The 27685-nt window shown below is 47.5% G+C and overlaps 10 protein-coding genes across 10 annotated transcripts; 4 read left to right on the top strand and 6 right to left on the bottom strand.

The window, feature by feature from the left end:
• Window positions 1-376: 376 nt before the first annotated feature.
• On the top strand, window positions 377-1594 carry N7466_010652 (uncharacterized protein; the record flags this gene model as incomplete). The annotated part of the gene is made up of 3 exons (XM_057170041.1): window positions 377-456; window positions 515-748; window positions 835-1594. 3 exons carry the CDS (start codon window positions 377-379, stop codon window positions 1592-1594), a joined length of 1074 nt encoding a protein of 357 aa, XP_057016650.1.
• A 570-nt stretch (window positions 1595-2164) lies between these two features.
• On the bottom strand, window positions 2165-3319 carry N7466_010651 (thiamine diphosphokinase; the record flags this gene model as incomplete). The annotated part of the gene is made up of 3 exons (XM_057170040.1): window positions 2165-2947; window positions 3062-3141; window positions 3205-3319. 3 exons carry the CDS (start codon window positions 3317-3319, stop codon window positions 2165-2167), a joined length of 978 nt encoding a protein of 325 aa, XP_057016649.1.
• Window positions 3320-3595: 276 nt separating this feature from the next.
• On the top strand, window positions 3596-4505 carry N7466_010650 (coiled-coil-helix-coiled-coil-helix domain-containing protein; the record flags this gene model as incomplete). The annotated part of the gene is made up of 3 exons (XM_057170039.1): window positions 3596-3791; window positions 3931-4222; window positions 4283-4505. The coding sequence occupies 3 exons, from the start codon at window positions 3596-3598 to the stop codon at window positions 4503-4505; spliced, it is 711 nt and encodes a 236-aa protein (XP_057016648.1).
• A 791-nt stretch (window positions 4506-5296) lies between these two features.
• On the bottom strand, window positions 5297-7101 carry N7466_010649 (sugar porter family MFS transporter; the record flags this gene model as incomplete). The annotated part of the gene is made up of 3 exons (XM_057170038.1): window positions 5297-5665; window positions 5764-6477; window positions 6565-7101. 3 exons carry the CDS (start codon window positions 7099-7101, stop codon window positions 5297-5299), a joined length of 1620 nt encoding a protein of 539 aa, XP_057016647.1.
• Window positions 7102-8059: 958 nt separating this feature from the next.
• N7466_010648 (Amino acid/polyamine transporter I) lies at window positions 8060-9970 on the bottom strand (the record flags this gene model as incomplete). The annotated part of the gene is made up of 4 exons (XM_057170037.1): window positions 8060-8237; window positions 8320-8431; window positions 8509-9682; window positions 9761-9970. The coding sequence occupies 4 exons, from the start codon at window positions 9968-9970 to the stop codon at window positions 8060-8062; spliced, it is 1674 nt and encodes a 557-aa protein (XP_057016646.1).
• A 711-nt stretch (window positions 9971-10681) lies between these two features.
• On the bottom strand, window positions 10682-14744 carry N7466_010647 (regulator of nonsense transcripts 2; the record flags this gene model as incomplete). The annotated part of the gene is made up of 7 exons (XM_057170036.1): window positions 10682-10796; window positions 10979-11087; window positions 11139-11280; window positions 11340-11675; window positions 11742-14563; window positions 14623-14667; window positions 14726-14744. The coding sequence occupies 7 exons, from the start codon at window positions 14742-14744 to the stop codon at window positions 10682-10684; spliced, it is 3588 nt and encodes a 1195-aa protein (XP_057016645.1).
• A 993-nt stretch (window positions 14745-15737) lies between these two features.
• Window positions 15738-17318, bottom strand: fhdA (putative transcription factor Tos4; the record flags this gene model as incomplete). Its single annotated transcript, XM_057170035.1, has 2 exons — window positions 15738-15764; window positions 15828-17318. The coding sequence occupies 2 exons, from the start codon at window positions 17316-17318 to the stop codon at window positions 15738-15740; spliced, it is 1518 nt and encodes a 505-aa protein (XP_057016644.1).
• Window positions 17319-19929: 2611 nt separating this feature from the next.
• sun1 (SUN family protein UTH1) lies at window positions 19930-21335 on the bottom strand (the record flags this gene model as incomplete). The annotated part of the gene is made up of 2 exons (XM_057170034.1): window positions 19930-19974; window positions 20046-21335. The coding sequence occupies 2 exons, from the start codon at window positions 21333-21335 to the stop codon at window positions 19930-19932; spliced, it is 1335 nt and encodes a 444-aa protein (XP_057016643.1).
• Window positions 21336-24598: 3263 nt separating this feature from the next.
• N7466_010644 (uncharacterized protein) lies at window positions 24599-25821 on the top strand (the record flags this gene model as incomplete). Its single annotated transcript, XM_057170033.1, has 2 exons — window positions 24599-24667; window positions 24718-25821. The coding sequence occupies 2 exons, from the start codon at window positions 24599-24601 to the stop codon at window positions 25819-25821; spliced, it is 1173 nt and encodes a 390-aa protein (XP_057016642.1).
• A 462-nt stretch (window positions 25822-26283) lies between these two features.
• Window positions 26284-27455, top strand: N7466_010643 (electron transfer flavoprotein subunit alpha/FixB family protein; the record flags this gene model as incomplete). Its single annotated transcript, XM_057170032.1, has 3 exons — window positions 26284-26580; window positions 26649-26817; window positions 26878-27455. 3 exons carry the CDS (start codon window positions 26284-26286, stop codon window positions 27453-27455), a joined length of 1044 nt encoding a protein of 347 aa, XP_057016641.1.
• Window positions 27456-27685: the final 230 nt, after the last annotated feature.

Below are 27685 nucleotides of genomic sequence, written 5' to 3'. Positions count from 1 at the left end.
GGATCTCGGAATGAGTGTTGTTTCTTCCAAGAAGAAAAGAAAACCCCCTTCAAGTATATCCAAGTAAGAATGTATAAAATGTATAGAATAATCTAACACATGGTCTTTTCTTTCCCCCTTTTTCTTTATTTACAATAAGAATGATACATAATTCTTCAAGAGTTCCCAAGTCTAAAAGGGAACGCGCTAGCGTGGTTTGTTTTGGCGATCCCGCGGGTGTAAACAATTCCCCCCCCCCCAGAGAGCCCAGTCCGATTCCCCTCCTTGCATCTTACCTTCCCCCTCTTAACTTTGTGGTTCTATTAAGTTTAGATTGATCCCAACTTGATCGCATACATCGAACTGTTGATCCCCAGATTATCCTAATACATTCAATATGTCAAACGGTCTGCCTTTTCTGAACAAGTTGCGCAAGCCGGAGCTGGCTGAAATCGCCGAGTCAACCGACCTACAAGAGTATGTTTATCCTACGTCGCATCCCATCACAAATAAGCTAACCTGAGCGTTTTTGAAGCTACGATGACTACAACAAAGCCGAACTGATTGCCGCGTTGGATAAGCACCTCAATGATAATCGCTCCATCTTCTCTGGCGAAAAGAGACTCGCCGAGTTCTATTCACGCCTGTCGGGAGCCACGCGTAGAGGCTCACCTGTGAAGCGCGAACCTCGGGTCGACCTTTCTCCTGTGACCGAGAAGAAGACCCCTGCTCGTCGATCAACGAAGCCAAAAGAGGAGGAGGAGTCCGCGTAAGATCTCACTCCAGCATGTCGCAATGCGACATGCGACAATATGTCATGACATCATTGCCTCCAATACTAACTCACCACTATAGCGAGTCTGACGATGCTCCTATCATAACTCCGGCCGTAAAGAAGACCCTCACTTCCGCTGCGCGTGCCACTCCGCGATCTGTGCGATCTGTTGTTGAGTCAGCAAATGCACAATTCCCCCCGTCGCCTGCCGTGGTGACCGACGCCATTGACCGTCAAACTACGAAGATGCGCGAAGGGTTGGAACACGTGTGGACCAAATCTGGTTTTATTGAGCATTCACACGCTCTGCGCGCAACTTTGAGCAGCCTTAAGGTCATTGAGACTATTTTTGTCCTTGTGGAGGCTGGCTACGTTCTCTACGAGCTTGTACCTCTCCGTTACCTCACCACTACCCCTACCGTGCCCGCCGCATATCTTCCCTCGTTCTCGATTAAAGTTCCCGATCTTTTTGTCCTTTTAACTGGAGCATTCTGGGCTCCATTCACTCTATGGTTTCTCACCAATCTGGGCTTGCCGCTAGTCGCTGCTTACTTCTTCAACTTGAGCTGGCAAGCTGCCACTGGTGGTGCCCAGGGTCCTGCGCGTCGTACTCGCTCAACGCCAACTCTCGCCAGCTTTGATCCCCTATCCTTCAACATCGCTAAGGCTTTGCTGGTGTATAAGGTCTATGTTGAGCATTTTGACTTTGCCGATCTGTTTAGCAAATATGCCATTCAAAAGGTCAACTTCTCTATTCCCGGCCAGTATAGTGGTATGCTGACCGGGACCGCCATTGGTGTCATCGGAACTCTTTACGAGGCCATTCTGCGGCGTTCGTAAATAATCTTCCTGTGTCTGCTTTTTGCTGTACAGGGGGCCTTTTATGTGGCATTGCAGACGAGGATGGAAGTCCTTTGCTAACGACTGTGGACTGGTTCTTTGATATTTCTTCCCCCTCCCCGCGATTTTATTCCCCTCTGTTATGTGACTCTGGTACATAATCTGGCCGCACATTCCACTGGAATGATTAAATCCTGGCCTTTTATCGTACGTGATTGGGGGTTTTTTTTTTTTTTCTCTTTTCTTTTTTGTTATTTGCCTTTCTTATGGTTTGTGGGTTATGCGTCCAGCTTGGTGTGCTTAGGGTATGCGACGATATGTGAATCTCTTATTCTTATTCATTTCTTTCTCTTGTTCTCTCCTTTCAGCCAGAGGCGGCGCCTGGGTTTTGATTCTTACGGTCTTTCTATGTTCTTGGGGGTTCTTTCTTGACTTTGAATGACGCTTGTCTTTACTGTTGACTCTATACCGAATCGATAAGCGATTATGGTAGACTTATCAATGTTTGAGACGATTCATCGGCGACCTGGGGACGAGTTAGGTCTACACATGTATTTCAAATGTGCTCCATCATCTCTTCAGTCTTTGCGCCAACTCCACAGTAAAAAGTACTGGGACTGATGTCGTCACTTCGACCTTTTCAGCTCGAATATGATTACTTGTAGAGATCTGCCCTCCGATCTCAGTATGCCAATCTTGCACATCCCACTCAAATCCCTGGGTGGTGATGGAAGCTGGAGCAGATAGAGGAATGATGCCAACATTCTCTTCGAAAAAATACTCTGCTTCGTATTTCCCATCAAGTCTACCATTTTGAGGCGCTCCAGAGGGTTGAGATTGCATTTCAAAGGCCGAAGCAGCTTTTTCGAGATCTGCACGTCTCGTTGCGGGTGTGAAAATGATATTTCGGCCTTGCTGCAACACAAATGTCATGCTTTCCTCGGAGACTAGATAGAGGCCTCCGCCTGCACCCGGCTGGGGCTTGTTGTCCCCATCAGGATAGAAGTCTGTTTCACTGGCAATGTGGTTGACTTGGCGTAATTGTCGCTGTGCTTGGGTCATCATATACAAATGATGAATTTGCGAAAAGGCCTGATCAACACGGCCACCTAGACCGCCGAGAATAACAATATCAAGCAATGAGTTTGGGCTTGGTTGAGAGGCGTTCTCTAGTTGACCTCGACGAGGATTTGCAATGATCTCCGATGCATGGGTATTGAGGTAATTCAAACATTTGGTAAAATCCGTTGAATATTGGTCCGAATCTTTCAGAATGCTTACTCCAAATTTTTCATAATGCGTTCGTACCGCTGGCTGGAGAGAGTCCAGATCACCAACGATGATATCTGGAAGCTATAACCAGAAAAGTTAGTTGGTATTACTAGAAATCCCATCATGAAGTAGCTTCATCCGAGCACCCAATATTTGATATAACTATCAAAAGTATTGAAGACAGTTCTAACTTACTTCTTTTGACTCTCGCCCTTGGCTCTTCGTTAAATCGTATAGTCTATTGGCACCTCCATCGGCGCATATAACGTAGGAAGCTATATAAAAAAGATAAGAGACTGCTTTGAATTTAAAGCAGTGGTTGAAAGAAACAGGCTTACCATGTTCACTCAATACCTCATATGCCCTCTCGTTGATTGGCTGATTCAAGATCAACAGAGCGTACGGTGCCGGACTGCCCTCGGGACGAAAGAAAAGACTTGGATGCCACTCCATGTCAGATCAAGGAGGTATGAGAGATCAAGGATAATAATCTAATAGTAGTAGTTTCGTTGGTCGGGAATCCAAAGAAGCGTTGGAAAGAGTCGCGTGTGGTGCGACGACCCGCGCAACGTGACTGGCCGCCAATCAACCAAACCTCAGGCCGGAATCCACCTTCTCCTTCCACCAACTTCTCTGTCCGCCGGCGCCAACCCTCTTCTCCTTCTCTCCACCCCCCCCTTCGGAGGTCCTCTACGGTGTCAATTCCCTTCCGACACAATTCTTCACATCATGTTCCGCCCCGCCGTCCGAGCGCTTGCCCGCGCGCCTGCTGTCGCGGCCCGTAGCCCGGCGAACACCCGATTGATAAGCACCGGTCCTGCGCCAAAATCCAGAAGCTGGAAGAATACCGTTGCCCGCTTGGGATTGGCCGGTGGTGCCATCTACTACTATAACACCAGCAGTGTCTTCTCCGAGGAGCCATCATGTATGTGAAAAACGCTTTGCCTTTTCATGTCATGATTCTCGCCTGGCGTCTTCAAGGCCCTGGGATCTTTGAATTCGTCGCATTACGGACCCAATGGCTTGCTGAATCATTGCTAATGACTTTCTCATCTATTCACTAGTCTCCATTCTTGCTTATCTGCAAAAGGATGATGCCCCAAAATCTTCCCAGACCTTGAACTCCATTACCCCCAAGATCCGGGAAGAGCGGGCCGCTGCTCACGCCCAGCAACTCGAAGAGGAGGCCGGACAGCAAGCTGCTTTCAACCCAGAGACTGGCGAGATCAACTGGGATTGTCCATGCCTAGGTGGCATGGCACACGGTCCATGTGGAGAGGACTTCAAGGCAGCATTCAGCTGTTTTGTGTACTCTGAGGAGGAGACCAAGGGCATTGACTGCATTGACAAATTCAAGTAAGTTGTACTCTTATTTCGCGCATTTGAAGCTATGCATTCGTACTTACGAATTTTCAGGGCCATGCAAGATTGCTTCCGTCAACATCCCGATATCTACGGTGCCGAGTTGGAAGATGACGAGGTCGAGGGCGATGCGCCCGCACAGCCGCCTTCCGCTGGTGAGCAGGAGGTCTCCTCCACCCCCGAGGTGAAGGCAATCACTGAGGTCGATGCCGACTCTCTGGTTCCCAAAGCCTCGCATGACGATGAGCAGAAGAACGAGGTTCAAACGGAGAAATAAAGTTCACGTTAATAACCTGCTAATATTCTCTTTTTTTGACACCTATCCTCGAGGCAGGCATCATAACCTTGTCTCCAATTCTCCCTTGGCCTACTATCTCATGCAAGCCAGGGACTAGGATCGGGGTGTGTACTATATTAAAAATCTCTCCGTCTCTGCTGATTTAATTCCTCGTTGCGCCTTTCGACGAAACTCCCCGGCCATTCCCCAATTACGCTTCTATGTGGTTGATCTTGTCCCCCATTGTAACTTAGTGTATTGATGTGCTTTGTTGTTCCTGGATTTCAAAGAGGAAAATAGAATAGACTTGTTGCATCATGAATTTCTATGAATTCCTTCTGTTTTCAATATTATCTTCATTGTGACTACAGATATGTATCCATATTTGACCTCCAACTTTGAAAAAGGACCGACAACTTTCTATGCTGAACATTGAAGATTACATGTATTGAAAACATTTCTGAGTTTCAAGTGCTTGAATGGGGACTTCAAATGTTCATAAAATCGAAACCACACATGCATGTGCAGATGGTTCCTTTTCATTGTTCTTAGTTTCAAATTCAATTCAATGTTTACTGTATCTATCTATGTATTTAGTCTGTTATAATATATAGTACTAAGCAGGTATTCATCTTGAGTACTAAGTATGAAGTACGTAGTGTATACACTTTAAGGTTAGGTACTCCTAGGGCTTCTAGGTGCCTACCTAGAGATATGACTGGAATTTTAGCTGCGGGCGCGGCGCTTTTTACTTGTAAGTATTCACCAACAGAATCCGAACATTGAAGATTCTAGACCGGCTCCAATGTCGCTTGTTCCACCTGAGTAACTTGGTTCTTTTCGTCCGACACTCCTAGCTCTTGGCGGAATTGTTGCTCTTCATCCAGGAGATCGGCAAGAATTTTGCCATGCGCAGTCCACACGGGCTTGTAATCGAAAAGATGGTTCATCCTCTCCAGTGGAATACTCTTGGTCTCCGGTATGAGGAAGAAAACAAAGAAGATGGAGCACAACATTAACGCAGCAAAGAAGAACCAGACTCCAGCTCCCATCGCCGCGAACATCTGGTCTGTGAAACGAGAGATAAGAAAAGTCCAAAGCCAGTTAGAGCAGGCCGCACTCGTTTGAGAGAGAGGTCTCACACTTGTTTCGAACATTTCCTGTTTAAGAATGACAGGTCAGTCTCGTATAAGGGGTATGTGTAAATGGCTTTTATAGTAGTTAAAGGAGAGAAAGAGAGGGAAGAAATAAGACTCACAGAATTGATAACCCATGGGGTTCCATTCCAGGTTGGAGTATAGAAAGCAGTAGAAAGGTAGAAGAAGAAGATGGCAGCAATGCCGCCACTAGTCATCTTTCCTGAGCTGTTCTTTGCAGGGTCGGCAGCCTGAATATAAGCTCCCACAATCCAAAGACAGACCGAGCTTCCCGCAGCACCAATCATGAGTAGACGTCGTCGACCAACCCATTCAATCAAGAAAAGAATCCAGATGCACGTTCCGACAGTTTTCACGACTCCAAACAGGCCCGTTGTGAATAGATCGGTATCGGTGCCCTCCACACCAAGACTCTTGAAGACGGTGGGACTATAGTAGTTGATTGCGTTGATCCCAGATCCATTCTGCCAGAAGAACAACATGCTGCCCAAGAACAGACGATATATGATCTTTCTATCAGACGCGGCAACCTGAAATGGGCTCCAAAATCCGCTACCTGCCCCGGCTGATTGCTCCTCCAGGGTTTGATCAATCATTCGAATTTCTTCCAGGATATAGATATCATGTTCCTCGAGTTGACGCATCCAGCAGAGGTTCTTAATACCTTCTGCCCGACGACCACGGGAAAGAAGCCAACGAGGCGACTCTCGGACGAAGAAAAGACCAATGAGAAACAGCCCTCCGGGGATGAGTTGCACAGCGAAGGGAATGATCCACTGTTTCGTACTGGAGGGAAGGGTATTTTCAACGCCGTCCTATGAACTCGGTTAACATAAGAAAAATAGAGATATGGATAGAAAAGAAAACAAATATCAGTCCCAGGTAAGTAAGTTGGCACTTACACAAATCCAAAACCCGACCAACCCTCCAATTTGCCAGCCCATTTCATAAAAACCGACCAGTCGACCTCGAATGGCAGGGGGTGCCAGTTCCGAAATATACATAGGGGCCATATTGGAGCCCATACCAACGGCCAACCCAGCCAAAACACGACCAGCATAGATCAGAGCTAAGCCTCGTCCCCCATTTGCGCCTAGCATCATACCAGCGCCCAAGACAAAGATCAGGCCAGCGATCCATAGTCCCATTTTTCGGCCCCAGTAGAAGCCAATCGGATAAGCGAACAAGGAGCCGAAGAAAGCACCTGCTTGGTATATGGAGACGATATTTTCACTAATGAGGCTCAGGTGAGAAGTAGTCATTGAATAAAAGCCAAATTCTGACTTGAAGGAAGGAAGAGAGATTGTTGTGCCGATGAAAGCGCTATCGTATCCAATCATACAAGAAGTACAAGAAGCGACAGCGGCAAGAAGATATACACGCCAGTTGTACACTTCCTTTGGCGTGGGCCGGTCTTCTACAAATGAGAGGATGCCCATTTTTGAGAAATCGCTGGGCTGGTGTTCCTCTGCTGGGGGAGATTTGTCAAAGGCTGGATAGATAATTTATTCACCTCCTATGACAGAGGAGTAAGGCGGAGTGGAACAAATTAAAGCTGTAGGGTTTGAGGGGGAAAAAGATGAAAGGGAAAGGAAATACTCGATTTTCAGGGGAATTAGAAAGAAAATCCCGGGGGGGGGGGGGGGAAGAGATCAACCTTGAAAGAGCATATAGTAATTTAGGACGAAAGAGGGGGGGGGGAAATCAAATAGCCAGTACCCTACATGTAGAGTAGACATAATGGGAAAACCGAGTGTTTATAACAAAAGTCCATACTACTAGTACTCCATGTACTCCATGTACTCTCCGCATTGTTTATGTGGAACTGTGGGGTGTGTGGGGGAAAAGTGGTGTGTACATAAAGGAGGATTTGGTAAGATTTGGTAAGAATTGGTATTGGCAATATTTCAAGGTAAAATTCATTTTATTCCAAGCTTAGGGCTACGATGTACACATATACTGCTAGTACTTAGGGTGATTTTTCTTATTCAAAAGTTCATATAAAAAGAGAAGAAAGAAAGCACAAAACAAAGATTTGAAGAACGGAAACAAAAGCTTGTCATGCCTTGGCTGAATCTTAGTTTCAGCCCAGTGTAATGTTATGTTTCTCCCACACGGACATTCCTCGGAAATTGACCTCGGGGAGTCTCCCGTATACTCGGTACCTGGTATATACTCGGTGCATACCTGTACAGTTATTAGTGAAATGAGTGATAGTCAAAGGAAAACAAGAGTGGAAATCATGTAGTATTATAAAAAATATATTATATTAAAGAAAAAAAGCTTTGGTCAATAGTACATAGTGTGTACTAGTATTTACTACATACAATATCTCCGGGCAGATTATGTACCCTGGATTCAACCTTGGAAATGAATAACCTGAGGCATTCAAATGTTCTATCCCCACAAAATATTCATCTTCGCCCATATGCTGTCTTTCTTGATTGGCACATTTTCTGGGTCATTATCCGCTTCGTCCAACGCTTGACGGAGAGGTACCATTTCTAGAGGTACTATTTTGGTACCTCGAATCCATTTATAGCCTCCGTATGCGCACAAGACGAGGGGGATATCTCTATATTTCAAAGTCAAGGTTAGTCATTGTTGATTCATGGTCAAGGCATGAAATATCAAGGTAGAGAGAGAGGAATCCTTACAGATAGGATGACACAAATGTGGCAGGGTCCCAGTTTCCAGTGGTGAAAACAGTGAATCCTCCCGTCAACAAGATGACAGAGCAGGCGATCAACGCAAACCAGCTGGTGTACCCTATGAACATATCAAAATCAGTAAAAAAAAAAAAAAATTTATAAAAGACCACGTTGAAATTTCAAAATCCAACTTACGAGTGATACTATTATGCCAAGGCAAAGTATGTGGCGAAATCCCCTGTTTATCACACGCCTGCAGCAAGCGAATGTGGTTTAAGGCAATAGTGATCCACGAGACCAAACTGCCGGCAGCAGTCAAGTCCACAAACCAATAGAAGACCGTGGTGGCACTGTTAGACACGCACATATAGGCCAGGAAAGAGAATGCCACCTGCAACGCAACACAAATGTAAGGCACACCCCATTTGTTAGTTCGAAGGAAAATCTTAGGTGCATGACCCTTGACAGCGAGACCATATAAGGTTCGGGTACCTGCCAGAATGCTCTGGTTGGACGAAGACCACGCAGATGTCAAGCAGATGGCATTCACAATAGATGGAATCGCCTTGATACCCGCATCGCTAGCGGCAATGACAAAGGGACTCTGGGCCGCGGTTCCAGAGTCGTCCTCTAGCCGGGGATCAGAGCTCGGCACCAACATGCCCACAATCAAGACAGCGGCGAGATAGAAGATTGTGACGCGAGCAAACACCCGCTTACAGGCCTTTGGGATATTATGGCGAGGATTCCTGGTCTCCGCAGCCGCCATGGCCAAAGACTCCACACCAGCAAAGGAGTAAACGGCGTTGGTCATGACTGCCCAAAATCCAAGGAAGCGACCCAAAGACCCAGGGCTGAGATATTCAACAAAGGGGCCCGGTTCTTTCCAGTAATGGAATCCTAGTCGAGGCTTTCCTGGGATGCCGCCGAGGTCGATGACCAAGCCCAAAATGACGACAAAAACGACCAGTAAGATCTTAAGAATGGCGAAGATGAATTCGATTTCACCATAGACACCGATGAATGAAACAGCAACGGCAACTGACACGATGATCAGAATAGTCACCCAGACTGCGGCATTAATGTCCGTCCAGTATTGGATCAACACCACGCTGGCGGAGATCTCACTCGGGACGCTGAGGAAGCATCCATATACGACATTCCAGCCGATTGCAAAGGCCAGGGCAGGATCAACAAGCTCTTCAGCATGGCGAACGAATGAGCCTGTCACAGGAAGCAAGGCAGATACTTCACCAAGGGCGAATTGAATGGCACAGACCACCAAACCGACGAAGGCGTAGCCCAACAGAGCGCCCAGTGGACCGCCGGTAGCAATTGAACTACCAAGACCGAGAAAAAGTCCTGTTCCCTATACAAAAAAGCGTCAATGAGTAAATATGAAACTTGGAATGTGCTGACTAGGGGGAAGGGAATGTATGTCACACACAATCGCACCCGCAATAGCAATCATTTGAACATGTCGTTGTGATAATCCCCGCTTTAGACCCAGCCGTTCATGCTGGGTCACGATTAAGCCATCATCAGGGGTGATCTCCCCAGCATCAAACCGTGGTGGGGCTTGATCTTCAACATCATGCACATCATATTGTGCACTTCCCTTTTTCAAGGCCACTGGGTCTTCGATAGTCCCGGCCATTTTGGGGTTTAACCAAAAGGATTGGAAAGACAAATCAAAATTATAAACTTAGAATTGTTCTTCTGGAGAGGAAAGAAGAAGATCGCAAAAAAAAAAAAAAAAAGGGAGAAGAAAAGGAAATCCACGCTAAAAAAGGACGAAAAAAACCAGCAAATGACACCATCTTAGTGGTTGATGAGAGTTATCGTGTGTTTTTGGCTTATCTAGCTTGGACTTGCCGGAGTGGGATTAATGTACCATGTGGCGTAATTGTTATGCAAGCGAAGATACAATCTATGCCTCTTTAAGCACATGCACGTGGCCTACCTTATCCTACCTTATATAAACCCATGGAAACAATAAAAGAGATCGGTATATACTACTAGTAGCAAGTATATAACCTTAATAGTACGATCTTCGGTTTTCTCCACTGAGGGGTACATGTCACTAACTTTGTATCCTAATTGGCTAATCGCGTGGTAGTTTCTGGCTTTTCAATGACAAGTCTTGTTAAGAGAGCCAAAAGGACACTGAAAGGGATTCCTAGACCGCATAATTCAATGTAGAGATAATTGCCCATGGCTTCATACTGCAGAAACAACTTGAAGCGATTTAACCTGCTAAGGATGTTGCTTCGTATATTTCTTTCACTCTTCGTGCCCTTTCTACTCCCCTAGGTTTGTCACCTGGGGTTTCAGCTCAGGCGCGTAACTGGGCTCAGGTCTTGTCCTGTTAAATGGCCAGAGGGGGAATTCCTATACGCGCATGAAGCATAAGGCCAGTGAAGGTGACCATCGCTATCTGCAGTCGAGAGGTAGGAACACGATCGAAATTCTCGGCGACGACGCTAGAATCCGGCAAGAGTTATGTGTGCATCGACAGGAATCAATACTTAGTGCGTCAAAGCCAAGACTCGCATGTGAGCGAAATTTCTTGGAAAAGCTCTTTTCATGATCATTTGCGAGAAGATGACGTGGATATGGGGAAGGGAGACGGATGTTTGCTCCCAGGCCCATGGCATTCATTTACCAGTTCACGTCGCTAAGCTGCAGCTTGCGTGATCGGAAGGCGGAGCGACCGGCATTTGTCTTTTCCAGCCGTTGGCTAGCGGGAATGCGCTTCTCAAAGGCTATTGTGGCTGCATGAGTTGACTGGAACGAGATACATAATTCTAAACAGCTGGACTTACTCTCGGTAGGCTCAGGCTCATTCGCCGCCTCGTAATTCAGGACAAGATTCTTGATACGCTGCTGCTCTTCACGATCGGCTTGCTGCTGAGTCCGCATGGCGACAGCAAAACTGGAATCAGAAGGCATATCGATGGTGCGAGTCTAGTGGAATGGGTCAGTTCCGTAGTCAACAATGTATCTTCCAGATCTTTCAATCGAACCTGTTGCTTATTGCCCTTCTTCGTCATCAAAGAAAAAGCCATGGTTTTGGGAGGCACAGGAATTGCCGCAATGGGCTCGGGAGATTCGGGAGATTCGAGATATTCATTAGCCGTTGCCTCTCGTGCTGGGCGCTTCATAGGCAGAGGGATATCAAAGATTGCCTTGCGCTCAAATCTTCTAGAATCCATGCTCTCGGCCATCATTTTTTCGAACTCTCGATCAAAGTCGGCCTCCACTTCTGGGTCTCGTTCCTCTGCCTGGCGCGTGACGACAATCTGCTCATCTTCAGACTCGGACTCCTCGTTCATGTCTGGCTCCGGGTTTGGTCCAGATGCCTACGGTCTAGTTAGGAACTAGCATTCTTTATCTGAAAAAAAAAAAATAAAAATAAAAAGACTCACCTCGGCTTCATCGCTGGACTCTCCCTCATCCTCAATATCATGGATTGCATCTTCTTCGAGTCCCATTTCAGAGGAGCTGGTTTCCGCATCTTCCTCATCCGCGTCAATGTGTCTCTCAGAATCAGGGACGTTATAATTCAAAGCAACGGCTTCACTGAAAATTCGCGTCGCCTCTTCAGAGTCAGTCGCTAGCTTCCAGTGGGGCCGAAGAGAAGAGTAGGTGTCCTGAACCAGGAAATCGACATCCATAGGCAGCGGGTCTTTAGTAAAGAGGTAATACTGGAAGAAAGTCAAAAAGAAATCGAGCTTCTTCTTCGCAGATCCCCGATCAAAGCAGTGGCCACACGTATCGAGTAGCGTACAGGCAAGACGAACTCGGAAATAGTCATCTGGTTGATCCAGCATACTAATCCGTCCAGGCGTTGGGGTCCCGCCTTCGTGGCCAAAGGTGACGACGCGGTAGAGCGTATCAAAGATGACGGGGGAGTCAATCATTTTGTAGTTATACAGCTCGCCCAAATACTTGACCTCAGCAATGCGCTTTTGATTAAATTTGAAGTCGTTTTGCTCCAACCCAAGGGTGATTTGCTCCAGAACGTTATCAACAACCCCAATCACAAAGTCCTGATGATATCGGTATAGAGCGCTGACAAGGATTGCCAGAAGATGAATGCTCCCATACTTGACTTTCACTGGTTTGCTGAAGACACGCTCCAAAATATCAACGACCTCTTGCTCTTCCCAGTGAAGTTTGCGGATGGACTTCAAGATCTTGGTGTAGTTGCGCTTGTTCATATCTAGATAAATCAACCGACGAATGTATTGCTCCATTGGGGTGCGCTCCTTTTGCTGGATAGCTGGGCGTGGGGGTGGATCAACATAGTAGATGGCATTTTCAATCACCATGCGTTCGTTTTGGGCCAAATGCTGGACAGTCTTCTTTCGGCTCAGGGTCTCTAGAAACGAGGCCATCCTAGGTGCCGTTTCTGGATTGCGCAGCAGGTATCGACCACAGTTCTCTAAAAGGTTGCCAATGATCTCTATGTTCATTCGCGAGAAGTCATCAAGTGAAACCTTGAAGCAGTGGAAAATAATGTGCTCCGGCACGACACCAAACTTGGTCAATTCAGCAAGATAACGCACGTTACCCATGCGCACTTGACCCAAAAACTCCTTAGACTTTCGCCGCTGTAGACTTCGAAACTCTTCATCAAGATAGATTGTCAAGCCTTGCGGAATGTCTGGCAGATATTGGCCCAAAGTGGCAACCAAACGAGAGTACAAAGGCAAGAGATCAATTCGACCTTTGGGGATATCCGAGACGGCCCGAACAAGCCTGTTCCGGGATGCCTTTGAATTGACAAAGCAGAAGTCTAGGGCGAATTGATCAACCTGGTCTTTGCTTTGCAGTTCCGGAAGCTTGCCCAGCAAAGAATCGACTTGCGCACCCACGGTCTTGCTGGCGATTGCCATTGATTGGTCTTCCAGCTCGGCCGCAGACTTGTCATCGGAAGAAGATTCGGGTTTCTCTGCAGCGGGATCAGTAGAGTCTCCGTCCTTCTTTTTGCCAGTTTCCTCGGCATCAGTCTTCTTTTTCTTGCCGTCCTCGAGCAAAACCGCAGGCACTTTGCCTTTCAGGTCTACCAAGTTTTCGTAAAATCGCCTCTCCTCCTCGTCTTCCCAGATACCAGCACCTTCACCTTGTCCACGAAGATAATCCGTGGTTTTCACAAGGCCAATACCGCCGCTAGATCCAGAATCATTGGCCTCTTTTTCAGCTAGGTCCGGCATGTCAGCCCCCAGAGCCTCGCACAAAACTTGCGTATTGGTGACAAGTTTTTCGAGGGACTTCGATTGCTTCTCGAAGTTAGACTGGCGATCTTCAAAGATCTCGCCGCTCTTGACATATGCCTCGGCATTTCGCCGACTCTGCAAGGCCAGCGCCCTTTGATCGCGAACCACATGCGCCTTAACATCATCCAAATAACGGTTCATGATATTCTTGAATCGTTGCTGGACCTTCTCCGGAACAAGTGGTGGATCAGTTCCAGAGTTGTCCTCTGTGTCCTCCTGCTTCGAAGCAGCGGCCGTAGTTGCAACTCCATCCGCTTCGACATTCTTTCGACCTTCATCCGTCAATGTCGTGCCTAGGATATCCCAGCTGAAACTCTTCACGAAAAGGACGGCAAGCGGTAGATTGGTATGGTCACGGTCATGACCTAAAAGCTCCTTCAAAACTTCCAGCGGGAATGGGTCGGCCTGCTTGTCCTGGTCCTTCACCGTGGTGGGTATCTTGGACTTGAGCGGGGTATCTGATTGCTTGCCTCCGATACCAGCCACTCCATCTTTGCTTTTCGCGCCCAGTTCCTCCGGCCGCTCAACGTCATCCAATGTTTTCAGAACCGAAACAAGCCATAATTCCGTAACTACTCGCAGGAGAACTCGGTGGCGCGATAGACGTTCCTTTTCTTCGCGCTCGCGATGCTCCTGGGGAAGAGCCTTGAGAGTGGCCTTATCGGGGGAACTCAAGCCACGGCCAAGAAGCCACCCAATCTGCCGGGTAAACTCTGCAGGACCGAATCGTTGATGTAAAGCGCACACAATTTCAATCCCAACGGCAATTTCCCCGGGCGATTTGAGCTTGCACACACCTTCATAGCAGGCGGTGATGATCTCCGATAGGTACTTATGGAGCGACAAGGTGCGAATGTCAGATAAAAAGGTAGAGAGGGAGGCGGCGCTGATACCAGTGCGAAGGCGTTTTATAAAGGCAGTATTCTTCTTGAGGGCAGAGTCTAGGGACTTGCTGACTGGGAAGACATCTATGGAGGGATCGTCAGAAACTAGGCGCACCAATGGAATAAACACTTGGGGATGGTACCATTCTCGCCTGCCCAGGCCCTCTCATTCAGATCACGAAGCTCCCCTGTTGTGAAATCGGCGTCAGTAGCGGTCGGAGTATATAGGCCGAAATTCTGACGTACTTTTCTTCTGGCGCTCCATAGCAATATGAGTGTTAGGGTTTCAAGTGTCACGTCCTCTCAGAAAGTCTGAAAGGAAAGAAAGGTGACCGGAACACCACATTGGGGGGGTCGAGTGAAGGGAAGTATCAGACGTGGGGATTCGAAGAGAAGTAAATGCCACTGAAGCTCCTTGTGCGGGAGAAGCGGGCTCCAAGGCGGTGCGGAGGTTGCGATTGGACTTGCGGGATCCACGCAGGTGCGGGCACTTTGCTACTGTTATCCGTACAGTCAGGCTTCGATCACTTCACTTATTCAAATGTTCTACTTTCCAATCACTACAAACATAGCATCTACAGCTATATCACCAGGTATTAACGCTGGGATGAAAGAGTAATCCAAGTATTAAATTTCCCTACCAGTCAAAGAGTGGGAAATTTGCGAGAGGAAAATTGAAGTGATGATCTCTACCTTGCGTACTAACTACATTAGAGGATATAGTATAGATCAAGCTGGATTCCAGCACCCATGTTTAGTCATATCTCAGATTCTTATTAAAGGGACAGAAACCTTTAAAGCTCTGTTTCTTCTCTGAAATAGGTTTCCTGAAAACTCCATAAACTTCATACACACGTTCAACGCATAAAACAACCTTCATTTCTTTCCACGAGTACAATACAATCCGATAAGGTATAAACTCAAAAGCTCAAAAGTTTCGAAGGCAGGTCACTCAGGTGGAGTAAAAAAAAAATATAAGAAAAAGCAGACACATACAGCTTGGCAACATCATTTGTGGTCGATTGTGATGATCACAAGCACATTGTGATGCGACCTTCATGCTGGAACAACAAACACGAAAAGGAGATGACAACCAAAAAAAAGCAACATTAAATCAGGGTATGCCTCACGCCACGCTATGCAACAAGTCACCTAACATCCAAAAGGGAGGTGACCAAGAACATTTTTTTTCCAAATATGTACTAAGAAAGCCAATCCATTCAAGGAAGGGCAGAAAGAGACCGTTCTGCCAAATAGTTTATTTGGGCTTGCGCCAGAAGTATTGCTATACAAGGTCAGTCTAAAAAGGTTCGTGAGGGGGAAAAAGAGATAGAGAAGTGACACATACCTTGTGTTGCTTACGGCAATTGCGAAGACCAGGTTTGCGCAAATTATTCACCACGGTCTCGCGGCGCATGTCATCGTCGTCGTCATCCGGTACATAATAGAATTCGCTTTCAAGGGCCTTGCCAGCGGCATCCTTGCCTTCACGGGCCACTTTGCCAATACATTTTGTGGTTTCAAGGATGAATCGAATATCAGCGCGAGATGGACCAGAGCCACTTGAACTGGATCTCCAGAATGAAGGGGGGAGGTTGTTCAAGATGGTTGAGAAGGGTGTCGAAGAGAGTCGGGAGAAAGCCAATTGGTTCACAGCATGATTACGAACGCGCTCGAAGCCTTCCTCTTCTTGCTGAGACCTTTCCTTGATGGGTGTGGACTCACGGGTCTCTTGGACCTTGGCGGATTGTCTAGGGGAGAGAGTGGGCTGTAGGGGTTGTGCTGGCAGCAAGCTGCGTGGGGGCCTTGCAGAACGAATAGGCGAATCATCTGCGTGGAACGCAGCCAGTCGAGGAAGCAGATTGTCGCCAAATGGTCCGAAGGAGTGCACAATGGGGTCATTCTCTTCATCATTGTCCGAGTCTTCCTCGGGCCTACTCAGGTCGCTTTGGAGGATAGCACTGGCACGTCGGGCACTTTGGGAGGTGAGACCAATAATGGTATTATGACGTTTCAGTGGGGACGGTCCATCCTCATATACCACAACAGCAGCACGAGAACGGGAGGGTGTGAAAATCGGGGACGATGGGGGTAGGGTTCGTTGCACCGCTGGGGACGGGGAGACGGGAGAAGCCAATCGCTGGTTTTGAGGGAAGGGACTATCCTGCAATACTCTTCGAGAATGAGTCTTCTGAGTAGGTGTGCCTTCAAGTTCGTCCCAAGTTTGTTCTGAATCAGTGGATGGGCAGTCTTTTCTGTCAGCTTCATTACGAGGCCATTGCACCAAAACCCGAGCCTCGTGCACGTCAATCATGATGTCCGCATCCTTGATATCGGATGTAAATGTCTTGCCCTTGGCCAAATCATATTTCTTGCCCTGGCAGTGGATCTTGATGCCATTCCAACCGATGCACATAATTTCGACTCTATCCCGATCAAAAGGGTTCGGTGCGGGTTTGTATGTGGCCTTGACGTGGACACGAGAGATCATCCGGCTAGCGGCAAGCTGGTGGTGGCAGGAGGCACTCGACCGACCCATGAGGATGGGTTCTCCATTTTCAGGTAGCATAAGGGTGGGGACGGCGGACAAGGGAGCCCGTTCGGAGGCAGATGAGAAGGTACGACGCGTCGAGATTCCTGGTGGCGAGGACGACATGATATTGGTTGACGAGGTTGGTACCGGAGTGGGATAGGTGACGGCTGGTTCGCGTGCCACACGCTTCTGGGGCCGAGGAAGAGAGGGGGATGAGCTCAAAGGTTCGAAGGCAGGCAACAACGACGCCGGGCGCTTCATGCCAGTGGCAGGACCCAAAGACAACCTCGACGGTGATGAATCCATGATGCTTTTAGTCAGTGACCAAGTCACAGGAGCTCCTTTTTTTCGGTTTAGACGAGAGACGAGTCGAGCTCAAGGACTCGCGTCACACCGCGTATCCTAAAACAGGTTGTGTAGAAAGGTAGGAAATATCTAAGGATAGGAAATCAAAGACACGTAATCGAGCTTTCCTCCAGAGAAAGATTGAGATTGGGAGGGGAAAGGAGGGGGGGAAGGGGGGAAGGACTTGGGAGAAAAAGGTGAAGAAAGGTGTGTGGTGGAATGCACTGGGGACCGGAGAGGGTCTCGCTGCGCGGAAATGCACGCTTACAGCCCGAGACGCGTTCGATAGGCGCCGACGAGGCTTTACAGGCCCCACTATGCCTTCGCGATCGCAAGACACAACTCACGCGTATATTTTCCAATTCCATCTGGTATATTTTAGAAGTCGGTTGACCAGGAATTTAATCTATACAAAAGTATTTGAATTTTTGCTTGTATGATCTAATATACACCTTGAATCTAACAAAACGCGTTCGCGTCTCAAGTCACGTGCCCAAGTGGACCGTGACACGCTGGAGTATGACAAGATGACTTTTGGTATTTATCATTGGAATTTTTAATATGATTTACTATGTACCAAGTAACAAATCAACAATCTGGGCAACGCTGAAAAGCCATCTGACATATGTATAGAGCTTCGATGATCATGTGAATTTCCATACCCTTGAACTGATGCGTCTAAGTATTCGAACATGATTCCTTCTTTTTTGAGCAGTCATAGATGACTTATATGGAGACTTTGGGACCATACCCAAGACAGTTCTAAAAAGACTAAACTGATGTAGACTGAATACAGGTTTGGTTTGGTTTTTCTAGCGCAAGACCTTTTCTTGACGCGCTAACTAAAAAAAAAAAAAAAAAAAATTGGCGTCGCGCATACACGCGTCTGGGTACTTTTCACATTTGTACAGAGGAAAAGTCGCGCCCACCATTAACAGAAAGAAAAAAGAAAAAAAGGCAATACGAAGCGTTTGCCGAAGGTAAGCGGGATATGAATGACTGAATGGTCAATTGAATGTACGGAAGTACTGTAAATAAATTCTATAATTACTATGTTTCATATTACGGTTGCACCGTTGTCAGAAAGATTTCAACTAGTAAAGGACCCGTCAAGACACTGCATGTAAAGCAGTTGGCCACCGCTAAACCAAAAGGACCGATTGGATTGGCATTTGGATATGACATTTCCATTAAAAAGTGGATGTTCACGCTCCACTTGCTAGAATATTTCGAGGATTTGACTCCGTAAGAGGACAGAAACAATGCACATTACAGAGCCCAAAATCTCAAATGCAACAGGTTAATGCCTTTCTCTCTCTCTCTCTCTCTCTCTCTCTCTCTCTCTCTCTCTCTCTCTGTCTGTCTGTCTTTCTTTCCTTTTTCCCATACATCGTTACCTCTCCCTAGTCAGAATTGGAATCCAAAATGCATACATAGGCCCAGGATATGACTGATGGTTGCAAGGGGGGAATGTCATAAACGCCACTGATCCCATCCACGCATTTACCTGGTACATACTACGCATGTGAGAACATAGATAAGGCTGTCCTCCGGCCCCCAAGAAACGAGGAATGTCATTTTGTTGGAGGTTGTTGGTTGTGGTCGATTAAGTAAGGTTTTCCAATCTGCCACTGGGAAATGATGTAATCCTGCAGGTATAACGCCAAGGATGGCTGGATGAATCACATTCCACGAAACATCAAGCCATGAATATCTGTTGCCTTGGAGATATCAAGAATATGATCTACTCTGCTGCCCTGTGAGATGATCATACTAGAAAAGTGGTTGAGAAGGATTTGAGAAAACCTGGCAATTGACTTGTGCTATAGTGTTCCGATCTTGCGGTAATAATAAAGATTGGAGAAAGAATTAGAGTGAATAGAAACATGAAATTAATGGAGAAAAGTTGAAATAGATGAAAAGCCTATATAACAATACTAGGAAGCAGTCAACTGGAAGCATTCAAGGTCGTAATAGGTCTCTCATCACACAATCTCAATGTCAGACGGTCGCTATCAATTTGCAGCCTGCTGCAGTATGGGGTGGAACCATGGGCATAACAGTAAGCATCAGCCTCCTCAAATACAGGGAAGATTTGATACAAAATGGGGGGAGGGAGGAAGAAAGGGCCTAAGAGAATCAAGACATGGGGTTGAGATCAAAAAAAGTTATGGAGGAGCAAGGGTGGATTGTGTGATCAAGATTGGTCGCACTTGAAATATTGAGGTACATCCGACCCAACTTCCCACGAGATTCCCACGAGATGGTGAGAAGAGAAAGTAAGAAGGAGAAGAAGAAGAAATAAAAGTAACAAAGATTGGATTCCCTCCCCAAGATAACACACATCGAGGCACAGGTTTAAAAAAAAATGTAAGATACACAGAAGAAAGCAACCCTCCAAGTTACAAACCATAATATATGGACAGAATCACTGACGATAGAGAGCCAAGGGAAGCCCTTGGACTCATCTCCGCAGCGCGGTTTGATTGAAAGAGAAGTGAAAACACTCATCCAACTCCGTAACAGTTGAACGTTGTTAAGGCATATGGAGGTGTAAGCGTCAAAGAAACGCTTACTCGTACAGAACGTAGTAGGCACTGCCAGTGGAGAAGCCAACCTAAAAAAAAGAAGAAAAATCAAGATTAGAACAAAATCATCTCTTTGACTCAAAAAATGGAAATAACTTACAGTGCAACCGTTGGTGGAGCTGTCGATCAAGCCATCGCTGTTGTAAAAGTTTCCAGCACCGTCGTAGCGGCACTCATCGCTCAGGTCATCACCAACAATCTTGACCTTGAAGTCAAGGTCAGCATCGGTAGTGGGCTCGTTCTTGAACATGGACAGGTAGGTAGTGCCATCAGTGTAGCCAACACCGAAGTTCATGGGAGCCCAGTTGCCCATGGTCTCGGAGCTGGAGCCCCACTGGCAACCGTCCGAGGTGGAAACACCCTTGTTGTTCACGTAGTACTGAGCGGAGGTAGACTTGCCCTCCCACTGGAAGTAGGTTTCGCTGTTGGGGCAGGTCAGATCCTGGGTAGTGCCAGAGCTGGCAGCCAGAGGAATGGTCTCAGACTCGGTACCGGGGTAATCGGTACGGCAAATAGCAACATCCTCACCCAACTCGTTGCGAACCTGAACATTACCAGTACCCTGGATGCAAAGGGTGTTTCCAAGCTCAGTGTTGGTGAGGTACAACTTGCCACCCTCACACTTAAGGCCACCAATGGACTGACCAGTGGAGCCCTGGGTCGAGGGCCACTGGTTCTTCTGGTAACCGGCAGGGCAGGCGTACGAGCACATGCCTCCGTCGGTACAGCTCTCGCCGCTAATAGCAGTGACGATGTCGCTGATAATCTCATCAACAAGGCTGACGTACTGGATACCAGACCAACCGCCGAAGCCCAGGTAGTCAAGAGCGACGGCACCGTAGGCGGAGGGGAACTCGGAACAGCTAATCTCTCCATCAGGGAACTCGGCAGTGAGTCCAGTGGCAGTGGAGACGGCGGCGGAGGAGGTGCTGGAAGCAACAACAGAGCTGGTAGAGCTGGGGGTCACGGTGCTGCTGGTGCTAGTGCTGGTGCTGGAGCTCGAAGATGAGCTGGAGATGACCGCGGAGGTCTGAACAAGCACCTCGGGAGTGTAGGTCGAGGTGGGAGCCAGAGTTGAGGTCGAAGTGGGAGTGGGAGTAGAGGTGCTGACGGGGGTGCTGGTGGAGCAGGCCGCCGCAACGGCAGTTCCAAGCCATTCCAGCTCGTGGTCTGCGAGACCTGCGCAAGCCTCCTCAAGGGTGATCTCCTCGACTTTGCCAGAGTTATCGGCATCCATGACGACGAATTCGTAAGCGGTAGGTCCAGCGACGACGGCAGTCTCAACCTCAGTCTCGACAGCACGCTTGTGGAAGTGGGCGTGGCCGTGGCCGTGAGCGGCCACCAGGGAACCCGCCGAAGCCAGGGTCAGCGCAACGGAGTTGAACTTCATTGCGATTCGAAAAAAAGGGTTTCAGGTTTGGGAGTCTGTATCAATAAGCATTCTGTTAGTCGTTGTGATCTCTTCCATGGCCTTTTCAAGTTGTTTATTTGGGTTGCGCCAACGCGCCCGCGAGAATAGCAGTATTCATGGCATGTCCCACCAAGTCCCCTTGGAGTTTCCGTCGCATCCAAACATTGCATGTGTGTACCGCAATTAAATTTATCCCAAGTTCCATTGGCAGTGCCTCTTGTCTCTTCTGCTATTCTGCTATGTGCGATGCGACTTTTCCTCCCTGACTTTTGTTTGTGGTATAGCGGTACCCAGATGGAAGAATCTCACGTACAGATGTATATCACGGCAATTAGCACGTTGGCGTAAAGGGGTTATATGTAAGAGTGAGGTCGTTTGGGAGCAGAATAAAAGAGCGACGGAGATTCCTGGTAACAAATGAACGTGTTAGAGAGAACGAATCCCTCTGGTCGGATAGGAATACACAGGGTGATGCTGGAGAGAGAAGAGAAGGGGGGAAACGAGGATAGTAAAACCGCAGGGCCCAGGGGGACAGTCTTTACCAATACGCTACGGTTACCACTGCCCCCCCGGGCTCCACTCCATGCACGGTAAAAAAGGGGCATTTCTTTCGGTGCTTTCTGTACTTTTTTATTTTATAATTTTATAATTTTCCTTGGTTTGCTTGGGTTCCTTTGTTTTCCAGTGGTTTTTTGTCTTGAGTTTTATTATGGAATTTTTGTTTGAATTTTTTTTTTTTTTTCACCATTTATTTCCCCCTAAGTTGACATATCCAAGTATCGAGTCTGACCAGCCCAAAAAAAAAATCTGAAAGAAAAACCGAAATGACTACATTTCCGTACAAAAGTAGGTACCCATTATCCTACTTAGTGGGGTTATATTGGGAGAATCTCTTTTGGTTTGTTTACCTCTTTTTTCTGCATCCGAGATTGCCCATCAGGGGTTGACCAATCACAATGTCGACCTATAATGCAGGGGAAATGATGCTCAGGTACACCAATCAGCTTCCACTGCGGCTTGCCCAAATACCTGGCGTATCCATGGGTACCAAACAGCATTTTTAATCAACTTTCTGGAAATTGGAAATTAAATAATGACCTCGGCGGCTATTGAACTTTCATATCATCCTCTTCTCTTTCCCATACTCGCATGGTATAACCCTTTAAAAACTGCCTCTTTTGATTCTCAGTGCCAAGACACCGTTACATACTCCGCAAGCTTTATCTTACACTGATGATCGCACGCTAGGAGTATTCTCCCCTGGCAGCTAACCTTCAGGTCTCACAGCAGGGGGCTGCAAACAACCCCTAAACCCAGCACCTGTCGCCTGACCTTAATTTCACTCTGACTTTCTGTACTAAACTCCGTACCAATCCCTGCAAAGATCTCATATGTCCACGCAAGATGACGACACCCTAAGCAATACAGTTAAAATGTCCAGCCTTGTCTTGAAGTACCTACAGCACATCCATACATGGTTCCATTCAATCAGACCGCCCATTCAAAATAAGTCCTACAAGAGGCACCAATCTTTGTCGATCCCCATTAATCTTAATTGACCGCGTCATGGTCTCCGTGACGGGACAAACGCGAAATACACTAGAATGGTAAAATACCCCCGTTACCCACCACACGTTGAACTATACACTCCTGCGTTTCAACTTATCATGCTCGTACCTTGTCATCAAGAACCGAGTCGGCTTTACTTTTTTTCTTCTTTTTTTTTTTCACAAAATCAAACATTTGTCCCCTTTATATCAGATCTCTACCCAGCGTACGCTTTTGCACCCTGTAGTCCGGCAATTGTTTCCAGGTGTCAATATCTCAAGGGGTGTTTTTTCCCTCTTATACTTGGTAAATCATAACTGATCCATACGCTACTCCGTACTCCGTACATCGACCCGAGACCTAATCCGTAGTAACTTCTGATTCGGGTATGGATTGGACTCCCCGGGGGTTTGATCTGGGGCCGTGTGGGCTACGTGCTTGCGTGGCGCACCCTACTAGCGTTATCTGGTTCCGCCAAGTTGGACTCCATGTGGAACAGGGACCTCGGACTTGCGGGCCCAAGAAAGCTGCCCGCCATGACTCTTGATCCCGATATGTCCTCCCTACTATTTAATAGAGCTATTTGGAGGTTTTTTTTAGCAGTTTTAAGAGGAAAAAATCACAAATTGCTAATTTCACTCGATGAATGCTTACCTAGTTAGGTTACTTGCCTGTTCTTCCCCAATTTTTACGGATACTGTATAGGGTCCACGGGAATGGACGCCGTAGCCAAGAGCACTTATTAATAGTACTAACCGCCTATTTTTGCCCCCTTGGCATTATGCCACCTGCATGTCGCTTCCAAGGTTGTAATGTCGTTAAGAGAGCTTTTCGGGGTGTAAAAGAACTCAAAATAATGGCATGAGGTTGCTACCACTTGGGCACGTGGTTCTTGAAAGCAAAACCTCCTACTCTGTACCCGTGGACGTCGTACGCAACAAATACCTGTTCTAGATGACACAATATGGTAAAATTCGGATCATTCACATACTTACTCCCGATGTCTATACTCTATTCTTCAATGTGTTCACATTCAATGTTGGCTGTATGGATCCACCCCCTTGTGTTTCTTCGGGGTGTTCTTCGATTCAAATGTTGATGACAGGTGGGGTTTATACTCATGGTTGCTGGTATCCATGGATTAATTCAATGCTCAAATTTCCAGTGCGGGGTTTTAACCCAAGGAGACATCTGGATCGTAGTACCTCATTCCACGACTACATACATGTATATTATTAATTGATAAAAATGTACATAACATTAATGATGGAAACATATGTACATGTGTACGTATTCGAACTCCGGACATTGAAGTGGTGTGTTCATCGGCTACATATATCCAAGGGTACCCACTATTGATAGATGAATGTACACCTGCATACATTCAATGTTCATGGATACATTCCCAGCCACTCGATACATACATTCTGCATGGATGCGATATCAGGAACTCTCAGGTGAAATAAGTGCTGAATATACTCATGAATGTATATCTAAAAATATGTGACCAAATTTATCTAAATTCGAATGCTCTATAGTTAATTGGGATATCTCCACGTGATTACTTGCCTCAGGCTGCGACCGGGGTTTGGACTGCCAAGCCAAAACTGCCACCGCCTTCCCGAGGAAAAAAAAAAAATCTTGATAACATCGGCGAAAAAAACGGATTAGAGTTGAATCATTAACCTGCCAAGATGCCGTCCTCCACTACCCTTACAACGAAGGTGACTTCAGGATCACCCTATCAGCTAGATAAGCCTCAGGTTTGTTCAATTTTCAAAATCAAAACCGCGCGCATGCTAACTCCAGCCAGGTCACCAAAGCTTCCTCCGCACTGCTGCGCTATATCAAGTCCAACCAGGAAGAGAAAGAAAAGTCCGCAACCAAGAAGACTCTGATTGGTGATAACGACTCAGATGATGAGGAGACACCCATGAACAACGAAGCCGTTTGGCTTATCCTTACCACCAAGAAGCATGTGGTCGACAAGAACCGCCTGAAGCCTGGAAAGATCAGCCTCCCGCACTCCCTCAACTCGTCGCCTTCCCTCAGCATCTGCCTGATCACTGCCGACCCGCAGCGTGGAGTCAAGGACATCGTTGCTGACCCCTCCTTCCCCAAAGAACTTTCTTCCCGTATCGACAAGGTCATTGGCTTCAGCAAGCTGAAGGCCCGCTACCAGAGTTTCGAGAGCCGGCGCCAGCTGCTTGGAGAACACGATGTTTTCCTCGCCGATGATCGTATTATCAACCGCCTCGTTACCACCCTCGGAAAGGTCTTCTACAAGTCGAGCAAGCGACCAATTCCCATTCGTATTGCAGAGATCGAGAAGTTGGACGGAAAGCGTGTCAAGAAGGACCCCAAGCAGAAGCCCGCCAAGGAGGACAGAAGCGCCGCTTTTGCCGCTCCCCTGATTGTCGCGAAGGAGATTGAGCGCACCTTGAGCTGCGCTTCCGTGCAGCTTGCACCCTCCACTACTGCCGCAATCCGCATTGGTACTTCCAAGTTCACTGCCGACCAATTGTCCGAGAATGTTGCTGCCGTTGTTCAGGGTATGACCGAGAAGTTTGTCGCAAAGGGCTGGAAGAACTTGAAGGCAATCCACGTCAAGGGCGCCAACACCATGGCCATGCCCATCTGGCTTGCCAGTGAGCTGTGGGTGGAGGACGCTGATGTCGTTGAAGAGATCGAGGCCCCCTCAATCAAGAGCAAGAAGCGCAAGTCTGTCGGCGAGGAGAAGGCCATTGAAGGCAAGAAGACCAAGAAGTCCAAGTCCGTGGAAGACGAGGAGGAAGCTTCGTCAGGAGCGGCACGGAAAGAGAAGCTCCAGCAGCTCAAGGCCAAGGCCCTTGAGGATGGAGAGACCGTAGCCGCACCCCAGGCGGACAAGAAGAAGAAGAGAAAGTCGACTTCATGATTGGGAGTTTTTTGTTCTACCTAGATAATGTTCTGCATGTACAAGGTATTCTCGGCGTATAAAATATCATGTTCTTTTTATGTTTCTTTCAAAAACAAAAGCTTTAGGAATTCTATGGAAATTGAGATATGTACTAGTATGATTGGAGCCCCAGATATCCATGTAGTATGTACTAGTAGGTGCATTCAACTGTTTTCAAGTGCTTTGAATCAATATGCCCTCCTTATATAGAAGTCTCAATATTTCTTTACGGAAAGAATTTAGTACATCACGTCATTGCCTCGTGCTTCGATCAGGCTATATGAAGCCTGCATTAACCGAGTCCGACCTCGGGAGGGCAGGTCTTGGCATCCCGGTGATAGCCACACTTCTTGCATCGCCGCAGATCGCCGAGATCTCAAACTTGACCTTCCTGGACCCTCACGGGAGAGAAACGAATATCGTATTCACCAAATTGCCGTCATGATTCCAATCGCCAGATACTCTGCTCTGCGGGCCGTTCGCTCGCAGATTTCCCCCGCCCGCGCGCTCAACCAGTCAGCGTTAGCTCGCCTCCTCTCGACCCTCGCCGTCCTCGAACAGCGCGATGGCAAGCTACAGAGCTCCTCTCTATCCGCTATTGCTGCGGCAAAAAAGCTGGGTGGACCAGTGACAGCTTTCTTGGCCGGCACTGGTGTCAAGAGCACTTCCGCCGCTGAGGCCGCTAAGATCAAGGGCCTGGACAAGGTTGTTGCTGTGGAGAACGATGCTTATGAAAAGGTGAGCTTGCTGTTTCTGATATACGTCACAAGGATGTCCTTCTAAGCATATCAATCTTTTTCTTGCAGGGCCTTCCTGAGAACTACGCTCCTCTCCTCGTCGAAAACATCAAGAAGGGCGAATACACCCACATCGTTGCTGGACACTCAGCCTTTGGCAAGAACGTCCTGCCCCGCGTGGCCGCTCTTTTGGATGTCCAACAGGTCTCAGATATCACTGGAATCGAGAGTGAAGACAGTGCGTTTAACCACAATAATGTATATTGACATGTGATCAGCGTGCTAACCGAAATTGTAGCCTTTGTTCGTCCCATCTATGCTGGCAACGCAATCCTGACCGTGCAGTCCAGCGACAACATCAAGGTGATCACCGTGCGAGGCACCGCTTTCCAGGGCGTTGAGACCGAGGGCGGCTCCGCCGAGATTGTGGATGGACTAGACCCGAACACCCCCGGACTGACTGAGTGGGTATCCGAGGAACTCACCAAGTCTGAGCGCCCCGATCTTTCCACCGCCACCCGCGTTGTTTCTGGTGGCCGTGGCCTCAAGTCGAAGGAGGAGTTTGATCGCATTATGGTTCCGTTGGCCGACTCTTTGGGTGCTGCTATCGGTGCTTCCCGTGCCGCAGTGGACAGCGGCTTCGCCGACAACAGTCTGCAGGTTGGTCAGACTGGTAAGAACGTTGCTCCCGAGCTTTACCTCTGCGCCGGTATCTCCGGTGCCATTCAACACTTGGCCGGTATGAAGGACAGCAAGGTCATTGCGGCCATCAACAAGGACCCCGAGGCCCCCATCTTCCAGGTTGCTGATGTTGGTCTGGTGGGTGATCTATTTGAGAAGGTGCCCGAATTGACCGAAAAGTTGAAGAGCGCTTAGAGTGAAAAAGGTGGGGAAATTTTCTTTTTGATTTATCTTATGCCATGACCATTGAGCAGGTTGCGAGCTTTTTGTTTTGTGTTCTATGAACCGTACAGTATACCAATGATTAGAGGACTTGAGTCGCATTTCGACCTAGTCACTGCAATATAACATCTCTCTAACTTTAAAACGTATTATTTGTATGAGGAGAAAGAATATGTAAAGTCAATATAGTCTTGTACAATTTT

Source organism: Penicillium verhagenii (assembly GCF_028828195.1).
Source record: "Penicillium verhagenii strain IBT 33310 chromosome Unknown utg000011l_segment0_segment0, whole genome shotgun sequence".
NCBI lineage: Eukaryota > Fungi > Ascomycota > Eurotiomycetes > Eurotiales > Aspergillaceae > Penicillium > Penicillium verhagenii.
This window is presented reverse-complemented; position numbering and strand designations above follow the sequence as displayed.